At 32.2% G+C, this 23125-nt stretch overlaps 1 protein-coding gene across 3 annotated transcripts in view; it reads right to left on the bottom strand.

The window, feature by feature from the left end:
* Positions 1–22783, bottom strand: part of LOC117167941 (ubiquitin carboxyl-terminal hydrolase 30 homolog) — a 100714-nt gene extending 77931 nt beyond the window's left edge. Inside the window, exons 1-2 of one of the 3 annotated variants that reach the window (XM_033353201.1) lie at positions 22650–22783; positions 22430–22555 (exon numbers count right to left, since the gene is read on the bottom strand). In XM_033353201.1, the coding sequence (XP_033209092.1) occupies positions 22430–22529 (100 nt within the window). In that variant the 5' untranslated portion in view covers positions 22530–22555; positions 22650–22783. Of the gene's footprint in view, positions 1–10966; positions 11028–22429; positions 22556–22649 lie in introns of those variants that run through there. The other 2 variants (XM_033353208.1, XM_033353217.1) reach the window with 2 other exon arrangements.
* Positions 22784–23125: the final 342 nt, after the last annotated feature.

The following is a 23125-nucleotide window of genomic DNA, read 5'->3' as shown; positions in this document are numbered from 1 at the left end:
CAATCTAACACTTCACTTTTGGTCAATTTATAAACCCACGATGTTTTTCCTTCTTTTGTGTCGTTTATAATTTCTTCAGATGGTTTCCATTTCATAAATAAAACTTGGATATTAAATAATCTCACCAGATTTAGGAGGAAATCATATTTATTGAAGGGAACCTCGAATACAGGGACTCATACGACAACAGACTGACTTGAGCTCACATTCGCCCGTGCTTGATAGCTTATCCTCGTTTTCACTCTAACGTATGTCATTAGACCTCTATCTTCGTTTACACCTTTGGTATCTAATTAATATTCTATTAATACTCTACAGAATTTCTGTTACATAACTTGTCACAAAACGAACATAAAGATGAACATTCACGAAATCCAGAAAAATGGCTTTTTTGAAAATTCCTTGTTCAAGATTTAAATATCAAAACACATTTCCTAGTAACAAAAGCCACCCTTTTCGATTCCTCCAAGGATTTCTGGTACATAAATGTTAACAAAAATAGTAAAAAAAAATGAAAACTCGAGAAACCCACAAAAATTCCTTTTTTGCAATTTTGCAGCAAGATCAAAATAATACAACAACACTAGTCAGACTTTTCGATTCCTCCAAGCATTTCTGTTACCTAGCGCGTAATAAAAGTTTGAAGCTTAGAAATTTTTTACAAGGCAATATCGCTGAGTTAAGCGAAAGTTCTGTTTTTTGCTAAATTTGTTAAAAACCGTATAATAGAAATTCTGAGAAGAAGCGTAAAGAGTGACTTATTTTATATACAATATGATTTATTATTTGGTTCTTGGAAAAGAATTTTCCAAGAAAAAATTTTGACAAATTTTTAGTTTTTCTGTGTGAATTTAGTTGTTAGAAAAGGTGTTGTGTTATTATAATCTTACCAAGAAATTTTTAATACAGAAATTTTACTAGATTTCTCGAATTTCAGCTCTTGTTAGTTTTTTTTATAAATTTATGTTCCCAGAGAAATCGATAGGGCGAATTTGGTTATTAAAAAAGGTATTGTGTTATTTTAAGTTTACGAATACATTTTTTAGACAGAAATTTTTTTGTGTATCTCGAACTTGAAGTTTTGTGTTGCATTTGTTAAAAGCTTTGTAAAAGAATGTCTACGAGGAATCGAGTAGAGTGACTTCTGTTGTTAAAAAATGTATTTTGTTATTAAAATGTTTGCATCGAATTTTCTCGAATGAAATGTTGCCAGGTTTCTTAAATGTTTAGTTTTTTTGTTTTGTTATAAGTTACGTAACATAAATTCTCCGAGAAATCGAAAAGGGTGACTTTTTATTGAAATAAGCGCTGTGTTATTTTAATCTTGCCAACAAATTTTCAATAACAATATTTTTCTGGGTTTCTGGATTTTTCTGTCTTTTTGTTACTTTTGTTACGCGTTATGTGACAGTAATTCTGATTTATTACAAGTTATATCGCAGAAAATGTTGTTTTTTTACATTTTCGTAAAGAATTTTAAAGAAAGAAAGTTTCCTTTCGCCAGTGATGAATTTTTGTGTTAGTTTTGTTACAAGATATGGAATAGATATTCTAAAAGTCAATTTTCATTCGAAAAGGCAATTTTGATAGATTTCGCGAATGTTCAGGTTTTTGTTACTTTTGTCAAAAGTTACGTAACACAAGTTTAGGCCTTCAAGAGGGCCAAGGGAGATTCTCGTAATGCTGAAGGATGTTAAGGGAGATAAGAGGGTGTCTGCTGGGACTGTGAGGGGTGGAATAGAGAAAATAAAGGAAAAAATTGGAACGGTAAGCGGCAAAAATCTTGAGAGACATCTGTAGATTGCAGAAGGTAGTTTTTTCATGGAGAGGCCCCAGTTACCGACGGAAGAGCGGGACGTGGTCAGCGATAGTACTGGTAGTGTTGGTAGCGAATTCGACGGGGAGAAATGGCAGATAGGAGAAATAATATTGTAATAATAGGACTGAAGATAAAGAGCGGGGAAGACAAGGAGGGGTGAAAGCGCTGCTATAGAGCACAGAGTGGGTTAAAGGCAAGGTAGGGAAAGTTTGCCTGGAGGTGAAAAAGAAGAAAGAAGTGGCGATTGTGGAATTGGAGAGAAGGGGGAAAAAGTTGGAAGTAATGCGAAACAAAAATAGAATAAAGGATAAGAAGGTTTTCATCGATCAAGATTTGACAAGGAAGAAAAGGGATGTGCAGAGAATGCTGAACGACAAGACTAGGAGGTAGTGAAAAAGTATGGAGTGGGCAGTAATTCTCAAGAGGGTAGAGGGAGGGGATGATCGTACCACTATAGAGAAAAGAGGATAGGGAGAGGCAGGAAAATTATAGAGGGATTACGGTAATAAATACGGCGTAAAAAGGATACGTGATGGTGTTGGCAAAACGGCTGCGGAAGGGTTTCGAGGAGAAAGGAATACTGTTGGAGATGCAGGCGAGCTTTAGGGAAGGAAGGAGTACTATCGACAATATTTTCGTCTTGCAGCACATGGTGGATAGAGAATTAGCTAAAAAAAGTGGAAGGCGATGAAAGAGAGGGGAGTGGAGAGAGGCCTGATCGAGAGGGTAAGGGAGGTATATGAAGAGAAAGGGTCTTAAATCATATCGCTGGCTGGGTGGAAGATAGTGCGCTGTTCATTAATCCGACACAATTCTATCATTCTACTGATGCGAAGTTTAGACGACGGTCTTTTTCCTAATTTTCCATAAATGATATACAACTTTCCATTGTCAATGCTGCATATATGCGGCATTATTTCTCAACTGCCCCAACTTTAAAAGTCATGTTCTTTGATTGTCTTCAAATTCTGAGAATATTTTCCGCCCACCCAATAGTACTTAACACACAAATTTACAGACAAGAATTACCACTCCTCCCGAATTGGTGGTGCGTTGAATTTTCACCCCAATGCTTACACGGGTAGATTCAAAGCTCTATAACTTAGATTCTAATTACGCAATTTAAATTTTTTATGAGGGTTTGGGAAACTGCTTTTTCATACTTTTATCCTATAATATTATTAATAACAAAACATACAAAATTATTAATTTTTTACAAATTGTTTATTTAAATTTTATTAAATTTTTTTCTCAATTTAGGGTTCTTCCAATTATTTTAGTCGCAAAACAATTTTCAAGCATACTAGTTTTGCTCATTATTCACGTATACTTAGAATTATTTTTTTACTGCTTTAATTTGCATTCTGATAATAATTTTTAATTTCTTATACAGATTTAAAAATGAATACATAATTTAACCATTGTCTTACGTATAATCTGTGTGCTATTTAAATAAATATATTATTAAGGTATTGGTAACACAGGGCCACAAAAAAGTTGTCTGCACGAGACAAGTGACTAGGCTACTCTTATAGATTTTTGGGCCGCTGAATCCGAATATGGCCTTTGAATTTGCCCTACGCGTCTCAGTTTTCCCCTAGGCGCAAAAAGTATGGAAAAGCCTAGGGATTTTCTAGTCACACAGGCCATACGAAAAATTTGTCTGCACGAGACAAGTGGCCAGACTACTCTTATGGATTTTGAGCCGCTAAATCCGAATATGGCTTTAGAATTTGTCCTGCACGTCTCAGTTTCCCTCTAGAAGCAGAAAATAAGGAAACCCCTAGGGATAATGTGCACGTTATTTGGATAATACCAGTATGCGCAAAAAAAGACACATCGATATTATATTGTTAAATGCAACGACTTGTAGAGACTTAATTTGTACAATGAAATTCTTTAGTGTGCCTTCTATTTCCCCTAGCTTGAGTAATTCTAGGGAAATTAAAGGTCTTTCTCGGATTATATAGATTTACACGGGAAAAATTTTAAAAACCTAACATTCTTTACAGTTTTGCGTGCGAAATCAATCACATGTCCGTGCAACTTTTATTGGTGGGCCTGTGTGACCAGAAATTCCCTAGGATTTTCTTTACATTTTGTATCTAAAGAGAAAATGGAACAAGCCCGAAAAATTTAGGGTTCAAATTTAGATTTAGCACGCAAATCTGCAAAGGATATGGAATTTTTTCCCCCGTACAAATCTATATAGTATGAGAAAGATTTTCAATTTCCATAGAATTACCTAAGCTAGGGGGACCAGAAGGCACACTAGAGAATTTCTGTGTACAGATTAATTCTCTATAAGTCGCGACAATTAAGAATATAACATCCATGTGTCTATTTTCGCGTATACTAGTATTATTAAAATAACGTCCAGATTATCCCTAGGTTTTTGCCTTTTTTCTGCATCGAGGGGAAAACTGAGACGTGTATAGCAAATTCTGAGGCCTCATTCGGATTCAGCGGCCCAAAATCCATAAGGGTAGCCTAGTCACGTGTCTCGTGCAGACAACTTTTTTTTGTGGGCCTGTGTAATTAATGCGTGTCCAGTTCTGACATGGTCTTTGACTTTAAATAACAGTACGGCCTGAATGAAAATGCTTTATAATTGATTTTGAAGTTATGAGTTTTTCACTTTAGATTGAAATGATGAATTTTATAAGACGTGATGCACAATTAAAAAATAATTCATTTTTAACGATTTAATTTCACGACCCTCATTTAAGAATATTTCAACTTTTACGAATTTTTTAATTTTTTAATTTTTAGCGGTTCGATTATAGTTGGATTCATTACTTTTAAAGTTAAAGAACTAAAAGTTAAAAAATAAAAAGATACCTTTAAATCTTGGTAATTCTATAAAAAGTCCTCAAATCTTATAAAATGCCTTTTTGTACGCCTTGAAATGTTATAAAATCATATCACGTCTTTACAATCCGTTGAAATCCTATAAAATTCCTTGAAAATCCCGTGAAACTCCATCATATGTAATGATATTTCTTGAACTCCTGGAAATAGCAGACTCGGAAATAGTAGGCAACAGGGTTTTCATTGAAAAATTCACAGCCCTTAATTAAAATAATAAAACTTGAAAATGAATTTAAAAGCCAGAGTTCTTCGTTGTTAATAGATGGAAAAAAATACTTTTAACAATTTCAATCATAGAAAAATTTACTTGCAAAATTGTAAAAGTTAAAGTTGTATAGAATGTTTTGCCTGCCAAAATAAGCTATCATTTATGAAGATGCAACCATTTTTTCGGTAAGAAACAGTAATAAGAAAATGATCAGTGATATTATTTTAATTCTTAAAATCATAGAAAACTATTTTTTGTCAGAGATCTAATTTTTAGTACAAGTAGCTCAGTAATTAAAACTTTTTCAAACTGAATCTCTTGAATTTAAAAAAGGTCTTAGTTAAACAATCTTCAATTTTTGGAGTTACAAATTAAAGAGTTACGCATTTAGAATATCAATATGTAATGAAATCGCAATTGTACAATTTTAAGTTAAACTATTTAATTTTAAGTATGTATATGAAGTTACAACGATCTTAAAATTAGAACTATATTTTGGAAGTTTCAGCAAAATCATCATAGCTATGAGAAAAACTCATTTATTGAAGATGTGCGTATACACATTTTTATAAGAACCGTAAACGTTAACTTATGCTAATTTTTCGTTATAAACTATGGCTTATGAATAATCTTTGCCATTAGCGTAAACCAATTTCTTCTATGAGAAAGAAATACTGGTAAAAATTTGATTAGAGAAAATTTTTGTAATAATTCAGCTACAAATTAGAATTATTCCAGTTGTATGAGTGCAGATTAGAGTCCATTAAAAAAAAGAAAAATGATATTTAGAGGTGGAGCAAGCCCCATTAAGTTTATCACGCATTTCCCATAAGAAAAAAATACTTTTTCTGTAAATTTTACTCAAAATCGTCAAGATTAGTTTAATTGAGCTGAAACTCAAGATTTCTCTTCGCAATCATGTTTGATTGTATATTGAATCTCTCCCTTTCACGGGTTTGAGGGCCTCCGCTTCCGATACATATATTTACATTTAATTCTTAGTCTAACTTATCAACTGCTTATATCATACTGTTTCGCCGTACTTAACAATAACATTAAAAAATAATACTAATAATACTATTAATGAGGGATCTACCAGGGCTTTCGTTTCCTCTTATCATCAACAATATATTTTCCACGATTTTGAAATCAACTTTTGCTTTTTACTTTGCTTTTTTAGAATTACCCATTTGGCTCTGCCCTATTCCCTTGCTTTCTCTTACTTCTTCCACATCACTTCCTATCCATTAGCATCCAACATCCATCTTAGACACTCATCCATACTCAACTGCCCATCTTTCTCTCCTGAACACCTCTCTAATACAAGTGCCCTTTCGATAGAAAATCTCAGAATATTCTCAGGCGAAATTGCCTGACCCGTTCCAGGCTATCTGAAGGGTCGATTTGAATGATTTCGTCTCAAGTCATAGTCAGTGACATTTGGGTCCTTTTAACAGTGATGCGAAGGTCATATAATGGCCCTATTGTATTCGTCACGTACCGGGCGGGCAAAGTTATTTACAGTAGTTGGCCGTCACCAGCCTGACCCCCTTTTTAAAGTTTTCTTCAAATTATTAACACTTTTATTTAATTGATGAATTTTCTCATTATACTTATTTTATAATCATAAATTATTTAGTTATATACTATTTTGCAGTTGAATTTAAAAATTGAGTCTGTTTTGGCGTATACCATTCCACTAACGAGATACTTTATATTGCACTACCAATAGAAATCTCAGAGTATTCTCAGGCGAAATAGCCTGGCCGGTTTGAGACTATTTGCACGTTCGATTTGAATGATTTAGTCTCAGCGATAGTCGGAGAGATTTGGGTCCTTTTCAAGGTCCTTTTAGTGGTCCTTTTAAGAGTGATGCGACGGTAATATAATGTTCCTTTTGTATTCGTCAAGTACCGGGCAGACAGAGTTATTTCCAGTAGTTGGTCGTCGCTAAACTGGCTCTCCCTTCTAAATTTTTCTTCACATTATTAACAATCTTTTTTTTTAATTGATGAATTTTCTCATTATACTTATTTATAATTATAACTTATATACTAACATACAATTTTCTAGTTGAATTAAAAAATGTTGTCTTTTTTGGTGTATCTCATTCCATTTATGAGAAACGTTGTATAAATTCCAATTCTGAACATTAGAAAAAAAAGTTATATATCTGAAATCACCAAAACCCGTAGATTCCGAATTATTATGTTTTAGGCTGTTAACCATGAAATTTAAGAAAATCTATTCCTAAATTTTAATCCGAAAGCTTAACAAAGGACCCTTGAGTGTCGGACACTCTATTGATATAGCCTCTCTGCTTGTTATTCATGATCGTATTTTTATTTCAATTTCGGAATGGACCTTTTAAAGCCTTCAAAGCATTTAAACGAGCTACATGGACCTTCAAATATATCTACCTGAGTGCCTGTAGAGAATTTGTCAGAGCTTCTCAGAGCCTTGAGAATCTTTAGCATAAACTATGAGATTTCTTTCGGTAGGGTCATACCAATTTTAAACATTTAAAAAAAAGTTAGATATCTGAAATAATCGAAACCCGTAGATTCCGAATTATTATGTTTCAGGCTGTTAACTTTGAAATTTAACAAATCTATTTCTAAATTTTAATAGGAGGGTTAAAAAAGGACTCTTGAGTGTCGGCTACTCTATTGAGATAGCCTCTCTGCTTGTTATTCATGCTCGAATTCTTATTTTAATTTCAGCCTTTCTGCATGTTATTTAAGATCGTATTCTTATTTCAATTTCGAAAAGGGCATTTAAAGCCTTCAGACCATATAAACGAGTTACCTGGACCTTTAAAAATATCTGCCTGAGTCCCTGCGGAGATTTTCTCAGAGCTTCCCAGAGCCTGAGAATCTTTAGTATACACACTGAAATTTCTATCGGTAGGGTGCCTATGACTCCATTTCGTATCCACATACTCTACACAGATTCTCCTCTTCATCCATCCAATATCTACAAGCTCCAACTCCTTCTTCCATTCTAAACCGTACCGCCCTACTCCTATGTCTTCCTTTCTTATTTTTTGCAAATATTTTGGTGCCGTCAGCCCTTTGACCATCATATACGATCTGAATAGCTGGCGTCCGAAACGGGATAACCATAAAAATTTTCGAAGTGCACTTTTTCACTTTTTTCTATTTTCTGACAAAATCCTAGTCTATAGCCCGTGTGTACCTAGCGGCCAAAAGGGAGTAACCCCTCATTGACTCCTATGGGAACCCTAGATTTAAAAGTGAAAAGTGCATCTGGTTGCCATGTGGTTGTTTTAGACTGTAAGTGATGAGAAGTACGAAAAACCGAAAGACAAAAGCGTGCGTGGTAAAGACAAACCTTAATCCATGATATATTTTATCAACCTATTTTTTTATATCTATTTTTTATAAAAAAGTTGCAATATTGCGTGACATTTTTCAAAATTGTTTATTAATTTGGTTGATTCACATATCTTTATAAACTAAAAATTAATTTTAATTCCCAATACTTTTCATTTATATTCTTCTATTTTGAAAGCTAATCACAGTTCCTCAAATTGATTTTAACTAGCCTCTATTTTTTCATGATTCAAAGATTTCTCATACTCATTTTTGCATTTTGTGTACATTGAAATTATAGAATTCTCGAAAAGAAAATATAAATATATTATATTTCAACAATTAAATGCCATGGTAATATTATACTACTTTTCGTTTCTCCATGTCTTACTAATAGCTTTAACTCTATGTCCTGCCACCCCCATTACCCACCTCAGAAATCGCTCATGTATGCTGTCTACTTTCCTATGTCCTTTCCATCCCCAGACCTGCACTCCAAAAAACAACACCGCCCAAAACAACGTATCAAGCAACTAAACCCTCATTCTCCAATCGTCTTTGAACCTTCTCTTTCCTATACCCCATAATTGGCCCATTCCTTTACTGGCTCATTCTATTCTTTTTCTCACCTGCATCTCGTTTCCCCCTCCTGCCTTACACCGAAAACATAGGTAACACAACTCCTCCACCTTTTCCACTTTTTTTTATTCCTTTTTTTACTTCTAAAACACATCTCCCACATACTCTTCAAAAATTCTCATAATTAGGTTCTCCCCTTCTCGTCATCTGCTAACAGAACTACCTCGTCCGCGTATGCGAGAGTATAGTTTGCTGTTACCCAATTTCCCCCCCCCCCCCTCCCCCCAACTTTCCCTTTCTTCTTAAACTTCTCCTCAAAGTCTACCAGTAGCATATTAAAAAGTAGCGGACTAAAAGAGCACCCTTGCCTTATAAATCTGCCTGTCCAGAATACCTCCCCTTTTTTCTTTCCTATATTCACCCTAATTCTGGTTTCAGTAAGAATTTTCTTTATCCTCTCCACCAAACCTTGCCTCTATTCCCTTCTCTTTCATTACCCGCCATAACACTTTTCTGTTTACTTAAATTAAATTTCTTCTCTTTTTCCCTAGGTTTCTGTTAAACAAGTAGTTCAGTACCACCAGTCCTGTCATCTACTCTTCTGACCGCCCTTCTCCATTCCAGACCTTGTTGCACATCTCTAACATCCCTTCCCTGATCCCTTCTCCACCGTACTTCAGCGCTTTGTTCTCCATGCTCTCTTCTCCTGTAGCCTTGTTTCTTTTTAATCTACTTATTAATTTTTAAATAGCACCCCCATAAGTCTGTTTTATAGGGTCCTAAAAAAACCCTATAAGTGAAAAAATGGGGTTTGCGAGTTCTTGGCGCTGTTTGTGATTTCCTTACTTTTTTTAAATGCAACTTGCTTTTAATACATAAAATACTACTTTATGCTGATAACTTGATGTTTAAAGAAATTATTAAACGATTTATTAATGTTTTTAGCAATTATTTCTTAGAATAATTCTAGAAAATTGCAGTTTTTCCACTTTTTATCAATTTTTAAATTGAAGTCAGTTAAATAATAATTTAAAGTTAATTAATTCTTTAAGCAATTTATTATTAGCATTTATAACACGGGCTGTTTTTGAGGTTACGTAACTGCACAAGAAAAATGTTTACCACAAAGCTAATGTGGAATTTAAAAGTACTAATCTTCCCCTTTCAAACCTACTTGGATTTATTAGGATATCTTTATTTTTCACCAAAATATTGTAATTTGAAATTTTTTATTTTAGCGTTTTAACCCATTAAAGCTGAGGTGTTCTGGTTTATACAACGCATTCTTTATTGCTGACGGTACGATATTTTTTCTTCAAAATATTATCTCAGGGGTTTTTGAGGGTGCCCTTTCTATTGCCGGTGTCTTTTCATTTCTATGGAAGCCGTTTCCACCTGACTCTGGGAACAATAGGCTAACCCACCTAACCCTGGGAGCAGCGAATTTAGTCGATTACATTTCGTGAAATAATTGAATTCCATACTACAAGTGGGCTAACCTTGAAATGAAATTTTTCAATTTAGCGTATTAACCCATTAACGCCAAGATGGTATGCCATTGTCCCTTGAAAATATTATCTGAGGGGTTTTCGGGGGTTCCTTTTCGATTAGCTCAATTTTTTGTTATAACTCCTAGAAGAGCGAATATGGAAAACAGTTAGGTCTTTAAAAAAAAAAAAACAAATTTTACTATTATGATTTATTTAATATTGTAAATTTACTTAGGATTTTCCAGCATCTAACAATAAGCTACTTTAAGTTCTTAGTTGCCATACATTTTTCAGGCGCGGCGAAAAGCTGCTGTTTAACTGAAATTTGTAATCTTTATTCATTTTTGTATTTGCTTCAAATTGATGTAAACTCCAGTTTAAAAAAAAAACAAGAAGCGAACGACCAAATTTGGACCACGACAAACAAACAAAAACAAAAAAATCTTATTGTAATCTTAAAAATTTGAAAAAAATGAAAAAACAAACAAAAAATATAAAAATTAATGTTCGGACAAAAATAAAAAAGCGAAAAGAAAAATGAGAAGGCATCCAACCACATCCACTTCCTTCCCTTTTTCTTTCTTTTGTCTTTTTTATTTTTATTATCATCAAATTAAAATAAAATAACATTCAAAATAAAAATATTTAAATAAAATTGCATTACCAACGTTTCGGTACTCGTACAGTACCCTTATGGAAGCAAGAAAAATTTAATTGTTATAAATTGACATCATCCACGAACAGGTGCTCTCTCTTTGATACCTGAGAATTGAATGAGGGTTAGTATTACCATAACTTTTGTTCAACTTATCCAAACCGGTTTTTAAATTAATAGATACCTTTTTTTGTTTTTTACTATAAAGCAATTCCATGAATTCCCTCTTTCTCTGATTACACTATGCAAAATTTGAATATCATCCCAGTCAAAATCATGGTTAACATCAACAAATTCCCTTGTAATGTCTGGCAAGAACACTCTTATAACAGCGTCCCAAACGAACATCACTTTTGTGTTCCTCTATCCTAGTGTGAAGATGTCTGCCAGTCTGTCCCAAGTAATTCATCTTACAGATCCTGCAAGTGATCTTATAAACAATACCATCCTTTTCAAAATTATCCAAAGGATCCTTGCAAAAATTTATCACTGCATCCCTTTTAAATGGTATGCGGAAAAAATTATGAATTTAAAATTTTTTTAACGTAAGTTCAATAGTTTTAGAAATTTGACAAAAAAAATGGAAGAACAAAAGTATTAAACGAATTATATTCCTTTAACTCTTTCCGATTATCTGCAAGCAAATTATTACTCTGTTTTTGTTTTGTTGAACTCTAATTGCAATATGTTTCTCAATTAACTTTTGTTGATAATGATGCAGAAAAAGGATATTCCTAACAATATTCAAATTTCTTGTATGAAATGAAAAATGGGACAAACCTACAGCTCTGTCAACTAAGTTTTTGATTATTGCAGTTTTGTTGTGAAAAGGATAAACAGAAAGGAAATTTTTAATTCTACCTGAATATGTACTTTTTCTATAGAGGAGAGTATCCAAATATGAGATACCAACTCTGTTTGGCGTGATTGTCGGAATTCTATGCAATGAATTTAAAAGTAATATAGGTCATTTTAAAGGAAATTTAGTTTGTCATAAGAAGAACCGCAAATAAAAAAATTTATTAACAATTTTTTTTATCCTGAAAATACAAAAAATATAAAAAAGTGCTTTTTCCAAACTCGTCAAACTATTCTCATAATATGAGATACCCCAGGAAATAGCTAATAAAATGCAAAATAAAGTATTGTTATTAATGAAAAACTTCATTCTATGTTTCTGAAGTATAAATTTACTGCTATTTAGATATATTTAGTTTTTGCAGTAGTCACAAACACTTTTGTAACCAATTTCTCCCGCGGAGCCACAGTGTTATAAAAACCACAAGTATCTCATATTATGAGAACCACACCGTGCAACTATGCACTTACTATGTCTGACCTGTACGATGAAAAACTTCAACACTATCGATATTTTCCTACTTAGTTATTCAATCCCCATCACTCCAGACAAACTTTACTGCTAAATACATATTTAATGAATAATAAACAGGGTTTAAAGAATTTCCTTCCAAGAACTTGACCACCATCGATTTCACAAAAGTTTAGCTGATACCCCGCTTTCTCACATTACGAGAATATCTCATATTCAAGTACTCTCCTCTACCAATTGGTAATAATATTACCATCCCAACCCTTAATTACTTCTATGTCCAAAAAACTGATTCTATTATTCTGTTTTATTTCATGGCCCTAATGAAAAGAATCTTTGCGTATATACTAAAAATTCTTTAGGCCAAACAAGCTCAGAGAAATTCTCCGCAGGCAATCAGGTAGATACTTTTAAAGGTACAGGAAGCTCGTTTAAATGGTCTGAAGGCTTTAAAATATCCTTTCCGAAATTGAAATAAGAATACGATCATAAATAACAAGCAGAGATGCTATCTCAATAGAGTAGCCGACACTCAATGGTCCTTTGTTAAGCTTTAGGATTAAAATTTAGAATTACCATAGATTTTCTTTAATTTCATAGTTAACAGCCTGAAACATAATAATTCGGAATCTACGGGTTTCGGTGACTTTAGATATCTAACTTTTTTTTTTAATGCTTAAAATTGGAATTAATAGAACGTTTCTCGTAAATGGAATGAGATACGTCAAAAAAGACATTTTTTAATTCAACTAGAAAATTGTATATCAGTATATAAGTTATAATTATAAATAAGTATAATGAGTAAATTCATCAATTAAAAAAGTGTTAATAATTTGAAGATAAATTTAAAAAGGGAGAGCGGATTAACCACGACCAACTACTGTAAATAACTCTGCCCGTCCGGTACGTGACGAATACAAAAGGAACATTATATTACCGTCGCACCACTCTTAAAACGACCACTAAAAGGATCTTGAAAAGGACCCAAATCTCTCAAACTATCTCTGAGACTATTTTGTTTCAAATCGACTTTGTTTATAGACTCAAATGGGCCAAGCTATTTCGCTAAAGAAAACTCAGAGATCTCGTTCGGTAGGGGAGTAAATTAAAGTTTTTGATGAAAACTGTTAAAAGTATCAATGATCATTTGCAACTTTCCCAGAGGCACACATAATAAGGTATCGCCGACAAACCGAAAATAAAAAGGCAAAACAAAATATAATTTCCCAAAAGCAAAAACCTCCAAATCTTCCATCACTATTTGTGCTAAAATCGGAGAAATGACTGAACCTATGGGAGTACCGGACCTTTGTCTATAAAAAGATCCATTAAATTTAAAATAAGTTGAGTCCATAATAAAAACTATCCCTTCGATCAAATCTTTTTGACATAATCGAGTACGAATTTTAATATTATCCCATCTATTTAAAATTGCCTGTGTAACTAATTCAAGGGGTATGCTCGGTAACATTGTCCGAAAATTAATTTTTATTTTTTTTTCTTTTTTTTCAAATTTTTGAGATTACAATAGGATTTTTTTTGTTTGTTCGTTGTGGTCCAAATTTGGTCGTCGGCTTCTTGTTTTTTTAACAGGAGTTTACATGAATTTGATTATTGAACGTCAAATGGGATTCTTAATTTGGATCTTAGTCTAAGCTATATTTCTTAAATTTTGATTGAGCTGACATGGACTGGAGTTCATTTCTACAATATTATGTTTTTAATCAGACAAGAGTTAAACATGGTCCTAAGGTGTTCAGAAAGGTTAAATTATGGTGTGATATCAATCAAAAATTGAGAGTTAGTATTCTTCAAAAATGGTTTTTGATTGAATGTAGAAAAAATGTTTTACCTAAAAAATTTTTTTTTCTGGATAACAAATTTCGAGATTTTTCTTTTCACAGTAATTTTTGTAATAGAAAATTTGAACATGCTGTAAATAATTTTAAAATCTCACTACTAAATTTATTTATCAAAGATGTTTCAAATCAGATTAATAATAATATAATCAATTTTTTGGGCATAGAAGTAATTAAGGGTTGGGATGGTAATATTATTACCAATTGGTATAGAAAAAGTACATATTCAGGTAGAATTTTAAATTTCCTTTCTGCTCATCCTTTTCAAAACAAAACTGCAGTAATCAAAAACTTAGTTGACAGAGCTCTAGGTTTGTCCCATTTTTCATTTCACACAAGAAATTTGAATATTGTTAGGAATATCCTTTTTCTGAATCATCCACAAAAGTTAATTGAGAAACATATTGCAATTAGAGTACAACAAATCAAAAACAGAGTAATAATTTGCTTGCAGATAATCGGAAAGAGTTAAAGGAATATAATTCGTTTAATACTTTTGTTCTTCCATTTTTTTGTCAAATTTCTAAAATGTCTGAAGTCGCTTACACTAACTGATTCGCAAGCAGTCGAGATAATGCAGGTTAAATTACGTTGACGTTCGAGGTTTTTTTTAATTGGTTTTGTACAATAATAATGTCATATATATTTATGAAGTTATTACATTAAATCTCTGTTCTGAACATTATTGAGGTAAGTGAAAACATCTTACCGAACACTGGAAAAAAATGTAATTTTCATACAAAAGATATCAATACACATTGCGAAAAAAATGTTGACTAATTGTAAGCAGATGTCTATGTGATCTTCAGAATTACGGTTAGTTTTCTGTGTGCAAATAATAATTACATAATAAGGAAGTATAATACATATTTGTATTTCTATTCTCCTTTCATTTATTGTAAAATTAAAAAAAAAATATTGTTCGATAACATTAGTATCCTATGAGGGGCACCTGATGCAAAACATCGTATCGATACGGTCCTGTAACTCGACGACGATTGGCTGAGGGGTAAGACCACGTGAGCTTACAGTGTCTGATACGCCCGATCCCGATGGGCGACAGTGTCCGAGGTTCGAATGTATGCAAATTAGTTAATTTAGAGTTTCGAAATCTTAGGTTAACAAACTTTTTTGTTTTTTGAAAAATAGGATTCAATAGTTAAGCGTTTATTTACATTTTTTTCGACAGCTAAGATTTTTGGATGTACAAAATCAAAATCATGCCCAGTTTGAATTCTGTGTTTTTCAAGAGCAGTCATGCTATCTACATGAAAATTACGACGTGATTGTTCCTTCACCATGTAGTCTAAAGGTCTACCTGTGTGTCCAATATAACAACAATCACAGTTTTGACAATTAAATTGATCAATTAGGCCAAAGTTACAGAGAATTAAAAAAAATTGAGTTTTTACAGAACAAATAACAAAACATACCTACTTTCCTCTAAAAAACAGATAATTTTTTCAACAAACCTTTTTTCAAGCAACTAATATTTTGTTTTTACAATTTAAAAAATAATTTTTTTTAAAGCTCAATGCAATATTGCTTCTAATAATAAACTCTCACGTTACTTTTATATGAAGACAAAAGATTGACATTTCCTGTTTCGTTAACTTATGTGTGTGACAATTTTTGTTTTAATTCTTAGTTTTACTTCTATTTAAATTATTCTTCAATAATATGTGAAGTATAAAACTTCTAAAACACAAGCATAACGACGACATAACCTTGCCACCTGGAACTTTGATTCCCCGTGCCCTGACAATTTGTTCGGGTAAAAAATGTAGCTCACAAACAACTTGACCACTTTGCAAATTATAATCCTACTGAGGAATTTTTTTTACTTATTCGAGAAAGTGATCTGAATCTGAAGGATCTGAAATAAGAACTCACATTTCTTTGAAGGATTTCCAACAACCCATATTCAACGCATAAAAAAATTGACGAAGATGCACTCCATCTCACTAACATCATCAAAAACCAGAATAATAAATTAAAAACAGCTACATATTTTATGATTTTAACAGTTTTGACACGTAAGAATCAATGTTTTTCTGGAACAGGACGAACGACGCGCCATCAGATGGCTAGCGGATAAGTTCACCCGTCATATGGGACTTGTAAGCGACAATAGCTGCTGTACAAAAATTGAAGCCTCGGCTGAAATAACGTTGTATCAACACATATTTTCTATCCATAGACTTCTATGTATATGAGTTTTTCTTTAAATTATCCCTCTTCCGCGGAAGCGTTGCAATCTAAAATTTTAAAACTAAATTCGGCATGAAATGTCAAAATAGTCAAGGTTATTTACTTCCATTTACTTCGCATCTATTTCAATATAGTCTCCAAAGTTTACATGTCTAAATATAATTTAGCATTTTTGAAGGATAAGAATAGAAAATTACATTCGCTTAAGAATGTCAACAAAACATTTCAAAATTGAATTCGGCAAATTTCAACTAATAAAAATAAAAATAATTAGGTTAGGTCATTTACAAATTTGTCCCAACACATATTGTAAAAAATACGAATATAAATTCTCGTCTTTTCATTAAATTTATTTTATTACTTTAAATATTATATTTGATATTACCGGTTCTGGACGTTTCGCAGATAACAATGTGCGCGCACGATGCTGGCGTATTTACTCACACGCGTGCGGATTATCCCGCACGTCGCGCTATCACCCGAGCAGACATATGCGCAGTCAATTGCGACGCATATCGCTCGCACGCGTGAAGGTCGCACTCATGACGGTGACATGCGAGCTCTAATGCGTGCTTTTTTTAATCTATTAGATTTCCCTGTGGTACACTCGTTTAGTGTCCTAAACTGAAGGTCAAGTTCGTTATCCAGCCATTTTAGATACAAATTCAAAAATTGGGCACATTTGGGATATTTTTGAAACCACTTTTTTCAAAATTTCTCTGTTCGGTTATTCATTGTATTCAAAAAGTCATACAATTTATCCTAAACACTTTTTTAAAAAAATTAAAAAGTACCAGAGTTATAGCATTTACAAAATCCCCAAAAACACACGAAAATCAATATTTTAAGCCAAATAACGCACTATATGAAAAAAAGTCAAAAGGAGAGAAATTTTGCTTTTTGAATTCCCTACAAGATTATCACAAAAACTTTTTGAATATTCTAGAAAAATAAAAAATTCAACTTTTGTCAGCATACAAAATAATGAAAAATCCAAAAAATACATTTTTCGGTCAAACTCTGCAAAATACGGTAAAAGATGAATACACAAACATTGTGCATATGAAAAAGACCTACAAATTTGTTATGATTCACTTTTTGATAGGATGCGTAGTTTTGGCTTTAATCATGAAAAACGTCAGTAACAGTAAAAAAATGTGCCCGCTGCGTGGGGACATTCTTATCACAACTTTTGTCTTTTAATTTCTTTTTCGTCTTGTGTGTGGGGTTCCAAAAAATTTAACGTTTCATGTTTTTGGTGCTATTTTTTATGATTAAAACCAAACACAGAATTATAAAAAAATTATTCATGACAAATAAATCATTTTTACATTCTCATCATAGAAGATATTAGATTTGTATAAAATTTGACCCTCCTAGTTTTTATCAAATGTTACGTTTTTTCATGCAACGCTTTCACAGTATTTCAAATATTCTCAAATATAATAATTCATAGTGCTCAGTAGACCGTATGTGTAAAGTTTAAAACATAAAGAAAACATTGGAAATGAGCAAATTCAGTTTATGGAAAAACGCAAAAGTTTCAATAAAACGTTTAATAACAAAATTTGTCTAAAAGAATGCGCATTTTTTTTTAAACGGGACAATGAAACTTCGTCTGTTTTAATACCAATGCAAGTTACGAATTGTAATAATAGACATTTATGGGAATGATATAAGATTGCAGGGATAAACTCGAGTGCGATGCACGAGATACGTGATGAGAATGTTTTCGTTAAAGCCGAAGGAGCTTTAACAAAAGAGAATCCACAAACACCAAATTACTGTTGTCGATACTTTCACATTCAGTTTTAAAAAGTCTATGTAGAAAGATCAAGCGCGTAGCGCGAGGTAAATTCATTATCGAGTGCCCTAGGCGCGCTCAATCTTGTGAGCGCAGCGAGATTTTTTTAAAATAGGCAGATTTTTTTTTTAATACCTTCCTAATGAATAATAGTTATTATCATGTTATTATTTCATTATATAGACCCTAACAAAATGAAACTAGTTTTCAAATAAACTTTTACAGAAAAAATGAGTTTTTACGAAGATATTAGCAAAATGGAGCTAAAATTAACCGAATCCCATGCATTTGGTCAATTTTTCCCCCTCAGCATTAAACGAAGTGACGTTAGCTGATGGTTGAAGTGAAAATATGTGTTCGAATTATTTTCACATTCTCAGTTATGACCCAGGAAAAAGGAATCCATTGAAAAGACGACTCTTTGATTTGAGCATCTGTCATTTGCAGATTCAGAAAGTTAAAACAGAATCGGTTTGCGACTATGTCAATCGGTCATTGTCTCAAGCAGCTTCGAATCTGCCTTGTTCTGCGATTATCATTTCAAGCAAGGTTATATTGAATCGATTTCCTTCTTTTTGAACAGCCCTATCAGACTCGCCGACCTTTTATACAGCAGCTGTTATTGCTTACAAGTTCCACATTACGGGTGAACTCATCCGTTAGCCAACAGATAGCGCGTCATTCGTCCTGCTCCAGATAAACATTGAGTCTAATGAGTTTAAACTCTTAAAATAATAAAATAGCGGTTTTTAATGTATTATTCTGGCTTTTGCTGATAATAGTGAGATTAAGTGCGTTTTTATGAATCTTTTGATACATAGAGTATGGGTTGTTACAAAGGCAGATCGTGTAATTCGGGATACAAGTCCAGGAAAGAAAAGCGGACCCTTTTTTTAGTTCCTTCAGGTTCAGATCGTCTTCTCGAGTGGGAAAAAGCAATTCCTCGACAGGATTATACTTAAAAAAGTGATAAATTTGTTTGTGAGCTACATTTTTTACCTAAACAAATTATCAGAACAAACGAGAATTGAAGGATTCCGATGGCAAGATTATATCCTCGTTATGCATGTGTTTTAGAAGTTTCATAATTCATATATTATTAGAGAATAATTTACATAGAAGTCATACTAAGAATTTTAAAAAAATGGTACTACGTATAAGTTAACGAAACAGGAAATTTCAGTGTTTTGTCTGCATACAAAAGTAACATGAAAGTTTATTATTATAAGTAATATTTTATAGAACTTTGAGAAGAATTATTTATAAAATTATAAACTAGGAAAGCAGGTATATTTTCTGCTTTATTTTTTAAAAACTCCAATTTTAATGAATCCTTAAACACTTTTGACCTAATTGAGATATTTATCGTTTTTTTTTCGATTTTGATAGCCTTTATTGTCTTATTTTGAAACCCAGCGAAAAATATTAAAAGGTTCAAAATTAATAAAATGGCGGAGGTTTTTCCAAAAATATTAAAAGTTGCTTTAAAAAAAAAACCGAAATTATATATTTTTTGCCAATTTCATTTAGCGAAGTTTTTATCATATAATCAAATTTTCTCACTTTTCTTGTAAACACCGATAGATACGAAAAAATTTTTGAGATACTACTTTGCAAGTCAAAACTTTCTATTAAAATGACCCTTACTCTTTTGCGATACCTTATATCGCTTGCGAGGAAAATTAAAAATAAAATTTGTAGGGAAAAAATCATTTATTTGGCTACGAAAATGGTTTAGCCCACATAAGACTGATAGAGAATGACTTTCTTATTTTAGCAGAAAATTTTAAAAAATATTGGGAAGAATAAAAGGTAGGATTTTCTATAAACTATATTCTTATTTTTTTAAAGTTTGATAAAAAAATTAAGATTTTCTGAAAATTCCACCTTTTCATTCTTCCCAATATTTGACCAAAGTTTCTGCAAACGATGCAAAATATCGCAAAAGGCCAAGGGTTTATTTTTATAGGAATTTTAGGCGTGAAAAGTTTGATCTAACAAAATTTTCATATCTTTCGTTTACAAGAAGAATTGAAAAATCTCATTATATGAAAAAAAATCTCCTGTCGACAAAAGTTATTTGGCCCGCATAAAACTCAAAGATATCTTTATTATGAGAGTAAAATTTGTTAACGAAATTGGCAAAAAATATATAATTATGGGGTTTTTTTAAAGCAACTTTTCATATTTTTAGAAAAACCACCGCTATTTTATTAATTTTAAAGCTTTTTTATAGTTTTTAATGGGTTCCAAAATAAGACAAAAAGAAAACGATAAGTATCTCAATTAGGTCCAAAGTTATTGAAGATTAAAAAAGCTAGTCAGTTGAAGAAGAAGCCAAGCTTCTTTTCGAATTTAGCTGACCTTCTGTTCCTTGACTGATCCAATTAGTTTGTAAGTTTTGTAAAGTAATAATGAATATCTGCATATCATAAAGGTGTTATTTATGTGTTATCTGCATTAATATATACATGACACTAAAAATTTGCATGTACATATATTGGATGTTACTTAGGTGTGCATTTTAGAAAAATATACTGAATTTATGGATTTTGCTTCTATTTACTTATTCGTTTAATCCGTTCAACCACACCTCCCACACTTTTTACACGTGTATTTTGTGTTAAAAAAATGTATTTTATTAATTGATAATAATAAATCATGCAATAAACATGTGTTTGGATTATAGAAATATTTGCACACAACAATTTTGATTGGCTTGTTATATTCAGCCAAAAAACTTTCTCGTTCTTAAAAATGGAATTAATAACATTCAAAATTGTTTAATTCCTAATTTATAATGCTGAAGAAAATAAGAAGATACTATTAAATTTGCTCATTTTGTTATACAACTTTCTAAAATATCTTTATATCATCATTTTATTTTGTTAGATTTTTTATTATAATATGTCGTTTTCTCTTAAGATTTTTATTTTTTCACATACCTATTTACACATGTTTAATACATATTGTTAATAAAAGCCATGTGTAAAGTTAGAATTTTAATCATTTTTTCTGGACATTCCATTAGAACAAATCTATATATAATAAATATAAATTTTTAAGCGTGTTTAAATGTTGCTTGCAATATATGAAATTTTGAAAATCCAGCGATATATATCACTTTTAAAATAATCTTTTTCCAATAATCCTTTTACACTTCAATGTCTTGCATATTTTTTAAAATTAAATTACCCATCAAAGAATTGTTGGTCTTAATTTCATAAACTGAAAAGATCTGGAATTTTTTTATTTAATATTAATTATTGAGTTTTCCTTAAGACCAATGCTTTTCTAGAGCAGGACGATTGACGTGCCGTCCGGCGGATTAGTTCACCCGTGATGTGGAACTTGTAAGCGACAACTACTTTTCTCAGTAGTCGGATAGGGCTGTTTTTGAATTAGACCGACTTTTTTAGGGTTAAGCTGCCATATTTCACACGATTTTTTAAATTTATAAATTATCCAAAGATTAAAATAAATCATGCGCAGGTCTACTAGATTCCTTTTACTATTTCAGTTATTAGACTTTTACGGCATATAAGTTAGTCAACAAAATTATACCGACTAAAAGTGTTTAAAAAACAAATCGGCGGCAATTTGGAGTTTCAGTGACAGATAGGCAATTCAAAATACTTCGAAACCCATTCAACAGAAGTGAATGGATTTTTGTTTCCTGGGGAGTGTAATGTAATTGTCCAAATTTTCCATCTCTGGTTTTTAACGGATCTTTACGTTTCGGCACGCACAGAATCCGAAAATCGTAAAATTGTATCGGTGTCTGTATGTCAACCTCTGATATACTTCTTAAGGTTCCCAAAATGAAGGTTAAGTTCGTTAAGCAGATAGTTTCAACCAAAATTGTGAAACTTATAGCATTTTCAAAATTTGAAGAAAAATTAAAATAAAAAAATTGTTGTCAAAGTTTCTTATAGACGGGTTTGCAATTTTGGTTGAAACTTGCAAATTATCCAAATAAAATTTTCCATTTCAATGAAAATTAGAAATTTACATACTTTCAAAAAAAGGAAAGAAAACAATTTTTAATGGGTTAAGAGATGTCAATCCATATTTATACTAGATATAAAATATATGTATTCAAGTTATGATATTTATATTTGAAAAAATGTAGTTAAAGTGTACGCATTAGACGTATTAAAACGAGCGCGAGAGCGTACCCGCGCGCCCTGGTCGCGCTCAATCACAATGTGTCCGCACAATGGGCAAATTTTTCTTTTAGTCTCAGGCCTGATTAAATGTAGTTTTACCTTTTCTCCTGGGTTCAGGGCTTGGTCCCCATAGAACAAAAGCACCTACAACGAGTGCAAAACCAACGCCGGTAACAACGACAATCCTCTCGACATCCATTCTCAAAATTGTTTTTCCAATAGTTTCTGGAGATTTCAAAATTCAACGATTAATTTAAATTCAACCTTTGTCTCCGTTATTACAATATACACCATCCGAAGAAAGGTTTGAGATACTTGCATACATTTTCTATGGCTAAAAATATATCCCTGCTGATTCTTTGCTGATAAAGTTTTGCTTCAATGTTGTCTGATATCTAGATAACATTTTAGTTCTCGTACGTACAATTCGGCAAGACCTCTCAACTCTGATGGGCAAATATGAAGAATTATGATTATTATTTCAGGCATAGTACAAGTTGCGGGCAACTGTTGGCGCTGCAGGTCGGCACAGGTGATTGAATTTGAAGGTTTGAAAATTCAAAGTGTCAAAAGGTGCCAAAGTATATATTTTATTTGCAAAAATGAATACGATAACTATAAAGCTAAACAAACGGATGTGTGTTGTTCCTGGGTGTCAATCGTCGCGTCACGTGAAGCATCGCCAATTTCCGAAGGACACAAAGCCGGGTATATTGTGATTAGAAGCAGTGTCAAACCCTCTCTTGACGAAAATAAACTTAAGGGCATGTGACACAGCTAAATACCTATATTACC

Source organism: Belonocnema kinseyi, chromosome 1 (genome assembly GCF_010883055.1).
Source record: "Belonocnema kinseyi isolate 2016_QV_RU_SX_M_011 chromosome 1, B_treatae_v1, whole genome shotgun sequence".
In the NCBI taxonomy this organism is placed as follows: Eukaryota; Metazoa; Arthropoda; class Insecta; order Hymenoptera; family Cynipidae; genus Belonocnema; species Belonocnema kinseyi.
This window is presented reverse-complemented; position numbering and strand designations above follow the sequence as displayed.